At 48.5% G+C, this 8,171-nt stretch overlaps 1 protein-coding gene across 4 annotated transcripts in view; it reads right to left on the bottom strand.

Moving 5' to 3' along the window:
* Nucleotides 1-8,171, bottom strand: part of RBFOX2 (RNA binding fox-1 homolog 2) — a 75,254-nt gene continuing 67,083 nt past the window's right edge. For all 4 annotated transcript variants that reach the window (XM_032188460.1, XM_032188451.1, XM_032188469.1 and 1 more), the window contains 3 exons: nucleotides 2,473-2,561; nucleotides 1,436-1,508; nucleotides 1-267 (listed from right to left, as the gene is read on the bottom strand). In XM_032188460.1, the coding sequence (XP_032044351.1) occupies nucleotides 223-267; nucleotides 1,436-1,508; nucleotides 2,473-2,561 (207 nt within the window). In that variant the 3' untranslated portion in view covers nucleotides 1-222. The remainder of the gene's footprint in view (nucleotides 268-1,435; nucleotides 1,509-2,472; nucleotides 2,562-8,171) is intronic.

The raw sequence follows: 8,171 nt of genomic DNA, 5'->3' as shown, positions 1-8,171 counted from the left end.
AAAAAAAAGCACAATCTTTGGAACAAAAGAATTAAAGGCAGAAATTTAAAGGAAAAAAAATACATATTCAAAGAACATAGTGAGGTATAAAAAAGTATTTTCTCTTTTGTTTTTTGTTTTTCCTCCTCATCTTGCTATAGAGTTCCTCTACTAGTAAATATTGCAATAGCCAGGCCTCATGAACTGGGGGGGCTGTCCCACTTGCAGGGGGCTCACGTCACTTCAGTAGGGGGCAAATCGGCTGTAGCCACCTCGGTATAAACTCGCCTGTAGAAATTAAAGGAGAAGAGAAGAGGTTGTTAGGTAGCGAACCTGGAAGAAACCTTCAGGGGCAGTGCCCAAACGCTCTCAGAAGGATTAATGGAAGTGTCCTGGCACTGACCCGCAACCATCAGTCCCCCTAAGGAGTAAGAGAGGAGAACTCTGCCTGAAAAAAACAAAAAACATAGCTCTGGAGGACGTGCTCACAGCTGGAGGTGAACTTTGGCAAGCCCAAGTCACAGGGAGTTCAGTACCAGAGGCGGGACTCACAGGTCATAACCTCTGAGCCAGCTGTCTAGACTGACTTTTTGGATAGCAGACACACACTTCCAGGATGCTCTCCACCTCACCTTAAGGTAGAGATCTAAAACAGACACGATGACCTGGTATCCTAGAAATCCCTGCTTTTCCTCCACTGACCCTAACGGGAACCCGCGTGATGCGCTGAGCCCAAAGGGAGGTGCTCCACTGCAGCCAGCTGTATGTGGGTGTCTTTTCCTCCGCGCACATTTGCGTTGCAGCCTTTGCAGCAACACAGCTCCTGCACTGGCTGGAAGCAGATGGGCAAGCATGTGTTTTCAGCAAGCTGTGCCGCTCCCGTCCTATGCCAATATACCTCATCCCTGCCCTTGTGTAACTCCTGCTGGCAGGCAGGACGCCGCATCCTTCCGCCGGTGGAAGAGGGAACCGAGTGGAGCAGCTTTGCTGCAAGATGTCACAAGAACAACTTATTCCCTCGCTTTCCCTTGGGCTGATTTCTCATCGTGCAACAGAGCTCTAAAGGGCTCTTAATTAAGTTAATGAAAAAGGCAAGAAAGGATGTCCGGCATCTCCAGCCGTTGCTGGTTCTTGCTCTATCCATCTCCTTGATACGGTTATACCGAGTCAGCAATGACATTCTGGCTCCTGATGTTTTTGGTCATCCTTCAACCTCCTCCTTTGTACAAGATGTACAAGACTAAATGGTTTCTGGTCTCCTATAACCCAGCTCCTTTCCTAGAGCACACAGACAGACACAGGAATGCAGAATGGGGAGCCAGCACTGCAGCTAAGGACCTCCTCCCTCAGTGGACAGGTATTTCTGGATAGAGTTGCGGTCCCTGATACACACCGTGAGCAGCTGATGCCCGTGCTAGGAATGAGAAACAGCACAAGGAAGAAAATCTCAACTTACCACAGCGCCAACTCCGTAGCTAGCGGCAGGGGCAAGGGCATGGTAAGGATCTGCTGTGTACACCCTGCCATAACTGAAGAGAGGGAGAAAACATGAGAGAAAAAAAAAAAAAAAAGTCACTTTGGAGGGGCAGAGAAACAGCCTTCTGACCACGGGCGATGGAGGAAGCAGCATGCCCTTCTACACACATGTATGCATACATGCACACACATGCACACAGGCAGCCCCTCTCCGCAGAGAGCCGATGGGCATGCTGCCATGCACCGTATGAGATGGGCAGGGACCGGCCTGTGAGGAGGAAGGTGGCAGAAGCCGTGAGCTCAACCTGTAGGAAAGAGGTCAGCGCCTTGGCAAGACGGTTAGTGCATCCCTTACCTCGAGCGATGCAATTTGGGAGGAGGGCGGCTGCTGGTGCTAGTGCTACTGGCATGGTAGCAGCTGCTAAGTGGAGAGCAGCAAAGGGGTTCTCCAGCATGAGGAGGGAGCATGAACTTTAACGCTCTGACATGCGCAGATTAAAGATTAAAACACAGCCTTACTGCACGGGAGATAACAAATCTTAAGGCAAGCACTCTGATGATGATAACCCTCTGCATTTACGCAGGACCACAGGTTAAAGCGCCCGAGAGTACTGGACGAGCTGAACCCTTCTTACTTCATGGATGGGGAGAGAAATGCACCCAGCGATGGAACGACCTGCTCAGAGTCACAGAGCAAGGAGCTAGCGATGCAAACCAGGTCTCTCAACTCTGAGGCCGTAAGCACACTGCCTCCTGTGCCCAGAGAACCACCAGGATAAAGGAAGAGGCCAGGATTTGTGCCAGCCCACACAGACCGGAGGGCAACAGTGCCCCAGGAGCAGAGAGAGACAAGTCGTGCACTCGAATCTTTCACGTTGGGTTGTGCATGCAAGTGTGCACGTGCGAGTGCAAGTAAGACAAAGAAACGGGGAAAGTAGAAGTACTGTAATGGATCAATGCTCCTCAAACCTCCAAGCACAGCAAGCTAGCCCCCGGGGATGCCTCCCCCTTACATACCCATCGCTGTAAGCTGCTGCAGCGGCTGCAGCGGCCGTGGCTGCTGTTGCAGTAGCAGGCTGTGCATATCTGTAGGCTGCGTATCCACCCTGCAGGAGAGAAGAGAACTGACTTTACAGATACCTGTCCACCCACGCAGAGCCAAAAAAAAAAAAAAAAATTGAAAAAAGAAAAAAAGAAAAAAAAGGAATCACACACATCACAAGGAGAGGAAGTGTTTCAAACTGCATCAGCTCCCATGTCTTATCTAGCACAAGCATCGCCCATTAACTCCTATCTCCCTTTGCTCAGAAGGACTAAGGAGGCTCTTCCATTTCCCAGTTTAGTGCAAGGAATAAACTGAAGTGAGCCTGGGCATGGTGATATCCCTGTAGGAAACTAAATTTGGCATGGAGGAATGGAAAATCAGAAGAGAGCTGAAATACTGTATGCAATGTAATTTCTATGTCCCCTTCCTCTTACGCTGGGGAAATCAGAGGTGGGCACTTTCTGTGAAGCATGTATTTTAGAAAGGGCATCATTCAGAGGAGCTCCTGCTTTTTTTTCTCCTTTGTCTCTTTTCTAAGCCTGGGAGACCCCAAAGGCTAGAATTTCTTTTGGTTCAGATGCATAAAAGCATCAATAGCCAGAGAAGCCAAAAAGCAATCAGTAAAAGAAGGTCAGAGAAGTCAATCTCTGGTGGTCTAAAGGGCTGCCAACAAGCAAATTGACACAGATACCAACCGGAGCATTCTCCTCTCCCTCAGAGTAAGAAAGAAACAGGTTGGGGGAAATTACATCTGAGCAGACCGTACTGCTGCTGCATTTACACCTACGTTACACATCTGTAGTAAAGCTCTTTAAAATGCTTACACTGGGAAGAGGCAGATCCTAAATATGTAGTTACAGCTGAGCTGGCAAAACATAAATCCTGGCCCAGAGGAAGGCTTGCAAGTGTCCTACCAGAATTCCCACCAACAGAGGAAGCCCAGGCTCAGCCCCACAGCTCCGTGCACCTCGCAGTAATGAGGGACGGGTGCCTGCCACCTCTCAGAGCGGGAGCTAAGGCTGCGTGGCAGTCACGACAAAGCTCTGAAGCCCAGGTTAGATCTTTCCTGACTGTATGCTTCTGAACACGTTTCTGTAAACTCTATGGGGGAGCAATGGTAAATGAACCGTGGCTTTGATTTGCCAGAAACACAATGAGCCATAAATAACATCAGAAAACTCCAGATTGCTTCTGGCTTTTTTTTTTTTCCCCTTTTAAGTGACATTTCAAGAGTTGGAAGGACCAGAAGGCAGGCTTATGCTCTTTACCTCCAGAATCAGCTCAAAATATCTCCACCGCTTTTTCCCCTGTAAATCTTACGGCTGTATGTAACTAAGAGGACAAGATCAGCTCCACTGCAGGGCAGACTTTGTCTTGGCTCAGCAGTGCTGTTTGGGTCTAGACAGCCTTTAAAATAGAAGTCACGATTTCAACTTCATTTTGGTTGCCCTTGTGGGACTGCCCCCACGATGGCTTGCATGCTACCCCAAACATACCTGGGGATGGTTTCTTACTCTGGAGGAGAAAGACTTGCAGAGCTTTTAATCTTCTAGTCAATAGAAGAGAGTAAGGCAAATTATCACCTGTGAAACATCACCACATTGCTTGAAAGGAACGTTGTGTCATGGTTTTGTCCCCCTTACCTAGTGGTTTCAATCCCTGCCCTTCAGATTGATGTTCTGGGGAGGTTTTGGCTTCTTTCTGGCACGCTACTGCTGTGCCACCACTACCTCCACCTCCAAAACATGACAGAGACAAGGGGAACAAGGGGGCAATCCAAATGAAACCTTCACCGACCTCACCAAATTAGGAGCTTGTGGCGTTTCCTTAAGCTCGTGACCTTCCTGAACTCTTGGTGTGGTCTGTCACTTGGGCACGGCGTGGAAGACATTTCCCCTTGGCGCTGTCCTTCGGCAGGGCAGGCTGCTGCAGCCCCCCCATAATTCCCACCCTCCTTCCCACCTACCAGCCACATTTCACATCCGAAGCCGTTCCAAAACGTGACTGGCACAGGCCCTACACATGGCAGCGAGATGCAGTTTGAAACCAGAAAAGGGTTATCATGTAATTCTCGTTTAACTCACGTCTCTCGTAAAGGAAAACAAAACCAAAACAAAAGAAAAAGAGAAAAGAAAAAAAAAAAAAAGAAAAAAAGAAAAGGGTTGGAATCAGGTGTGGGAAGGGGGAGGGGGAGGGATGGCGTAACATTTATTAATCAAAATTAAAAACTAAGCATGCTGACATCTGGAGCTAGAACAACCAGCAAAGTCACCACGTTCAGACTCATATTGGCTAGTTTTCTATCCATCCCAGCATTCTCTTGGGACAGCAGTTCGCCCTAGGCTCTACCACAAGCTCAGTGAAGTACACAGCCTCAAGTACTAGAGCGTGCAGCCACAACAACCTGCTATTACGGAAACAGTCAGTCACCACTGGAGTTAACATTCCAACCTCGACGACTCCCCGCAGCCTCCCGCCCTCGCCCCCCCGTCCCCGGGATGGCTCCCACCCTAGCCCTGTCCCACACCACGATGTTAATAATTATAACAAGCAATAACCCATCTGTTATATCAGAGAAGGGAACAGAGACTCCACTGAGAGATTTAGAGCGGGATGTTAACATTTCTTCAGTCGACTGCACAACAAACGAAAAAGAAAAAAAAGAAAAAAAAGAAAAACAGGAAAAATAAAAAAACAAAAAACAGGAGAAATAATTCATTGGAGAAATGAAGTTAAGAAATAGCTGACATGTGTATTGCTTTTTAACCATGCACTGATGCAAAATTGAAGCTACTGTTAATTTAAAAAAAATGTCACGGGATAGGGGTACACACTCCCGGGCAGGGCCGCTCGGCTCCAAGCGGCCTGCAAAGCCTACTCGTGTGTACTCCAAATAAAACCAAAAATGGGGATTATAATGGCCATGGTACGTTCCTGTCACAGGAGCAATGAGTGCGGACAGCTGGGGGATTTCTGAGACGGGAATGTGTTTAGCGTGACCAGCAGGTCCACCGAAACAGGGTGAAGGCCGGAGGAGGCCAGTTGCAGCGAGCACTCCTCCTGAGTCCACAAACGCTTTCACCAGGCTGTGCAGGTCACCTCACCCAGCTGACGCTCCTGTTCTCCTTAACCCGGGACCCAGGTGGACTTCCCTCAATGCATCTCCAGCCCTACTCAGCCTGCCCAATGCCCCAGGTGCTTTCTCCTGCCCTCCCTGCTCACACAGAACTGTAACTGGTAGGCAAAGCTCATCCGTCACCTCAGCTACAAGGTCCTACCGCCCCTAGTGATTTCTGATGCCACTCACTCCAGGTACTCTCGTTAAGTATGAACTGTATCAGAGTAGAGCATCCTCACCCAACATGAGCAATCGTGTTTCCCAATAAAAGAAGAAATAATTTTTAAAAGGCCCTTGGCTAGCTGCACCACGCTCCTCCAGACTGCAACAGAAGACACCATCGAGTGGCATTGTGCAAGAAACCCAGGACAGCTGCGCAACCTCCCCACTCCATCTATTTAAGTGAAGCCATCCCACAGGGACAGGTTTACCCGTCTAGGCTCAGTCTAAAATCTTTAGCCTTGTCTCAGAGGAGATGGATGTGTCTGAGCTTCTTGCGAAGACATTAGCTCAGAGACATTTCTGTCAATGGGGACAGTTTAAAAACAGCCTTATGCATTTTTACTGGGCCAGTCGACAACCAAAAGGACTGTCTCAAACAAGACGGGCTCCTTCTGGTACAGTCTTTTGGATTGTGTGGGGAGCAGGTGAGAGAGGTGAACACAACTCTAAGTGCTGCTTATCCTAATTTAAGTTCTCCTTCTCTTGTTATCCTGCCGGTGTTGCTGGGGCTGTGCTGAACCCCTTTTCCCATGAGAACGTGTAGAGAGCCCGAGCCTATAGATCTCAATTGGCAAACAACCGGATTTGCTCAGGTGTTCATAAGAGCCCAAATTTCAAATGACTCTTCTGTGATATTATCATCCTTGGCTCATCAGTGAAGCAAGAAAACGTTTTTTTAATCCCTTCTTTAACATTAGCTGATAGCATTCTCAATAATGCGTTATTTCAGGGAAACAAACCTGGGAAAACAAGCTATATCGGAAGCTGCAATCCCAATTTAGAGCAGCATTCCAATTACTGAACGTGTTAACGCAAATAAATGAGCATGTAAAGGCTGCACAGTTCAGCACAAAATAAGTCCCATCTTCTCTTCTACTCTTTGTGTCCATATTATCTGACAACGCAATGGGAATGTGAGGAAATCCAAACCTACAGCTTACTCTGTCAGTGTATCCTATGACCATAAGCCTCCCTTTTCTTCTTCCCTTGCTGCCTCAGGCAGGTGCACAAAGCGTGTTGCTGGCACCCTTTACTCGATGCCACGAGCATTCCCATACCCTCGGAGCAATGTGCAACTCATGGTACCAGTTGGACACATTTGGCCACCTGCCAGTTTAGACGGAGAGCCCGGTTTGGGGATCTTTCAATTTGTCGTGACTTGAGTGTGCCTTCTCCACCCCTACAGTGCCCTAGAGCAGAAGTTAAGAAGCAGAGAGGGCCAGAACCGTTTCCAGTATTTTTGGATTAGAAGGGGTGGCATACGTGCACCAGGAATGAGCATGAATGAATTAAAAGAGGTGACAGGACAACAGCGTCCATTGCAGCAGGTGCTTCTACATGGTAATGGGACAAGCATGACCTTGTTAACCCTTCCGTTGAATTTACGTATACACAGTTTTCGAATGAAATGCCACTCGGTGTGAAATCTGGACACACGCCGCCCTGCTACGGCGGGGGCTTGGCTCACACGGGAGTCTGCGCTGCCCTAAAAAAGCCTCTGTTCCCATCTCCAATGTGGTGCTGGAATGGTTAGTATAATTCAGTTTTTTCCACTGCAATCCACAATCTGATCGGTTGGCAGGTCACACTGGCACTCCTACCTGAGGTATTTTAGCGCTAATGATTGGTTCCTGTAAGACTATTCTATAACAGAACACAGGAAGAGCAGTTCAAAAAAACACAGCTGTGGAAAGAAACAATCATACAAACAGCCCGCGGCGGGGCTCACCAGCCTTTTCTTTCCGGCGGATGCAAGCACGCTTTTCACAGGCAGGAGTGGTCTTCACACAGGTGGTTTGTTTTGTTTTGTTTTGTTTTGTTTTGTTTTTGTTTGTTTGTTTTTTTCTCCCCCCCCCAGCCCCAGATTGACCCCATTGTAGAGGAATGAGAACCCTTCTTAGGATCCGAAATGATGCCCTCTGCAGCCTGGGGCTGGTTGTTTTATGGATTCAGGTGTCCTGCCAGAGTGGGATGCATCCAACAAGAGGTGGAATGCCTTCTTCAGAGAAGGCGCGGCTAGCAGGATGGTTGCCCCAGGACAGAAAAAAGGAGTGAGGAAGAGGAGGAGGAGGAAAACGAGAAATCGGTGCGTAGTACTTATGCAGAAAAAGCAGCCCAAACTCGGGACATGTCCCCTTCATCTTCCCTACCGCTAACTACTCCTTCCTAGCTCAGGGTCATTTCCACCCTGAAGCCCTAAGGGAACCTCAGTTTAATTTTCCCCCTAAACCAGCCAGGAAGGGCTAAACCTAACAGAAGAGCCCTCTGCCTTTCCTTCCACAGATCAGCACTGCACATCAGTGGGGCACGGGGATGCTGCACTCATTCTAC

This window comes from Aythya fuligula, chromosome 1 (genome assembly GCF_009819795.1).
Source record: "Aythya fuligula isolate bAytFul2 chromosome 1, bAytFul2.pri, whole genome shotgun sequence".
Classification (NCBI taxonomy): domain Eukaryota; kingdom Metazoa; phylum Chordata; class Aves; order Anseriformes; family Anatidae; genus Aythya; species Aythya fuligula.
Note: the sequence above shows the minus strand (reverse complement) of the source record. Positions and strands in the feature narration are given on the sequence as shown.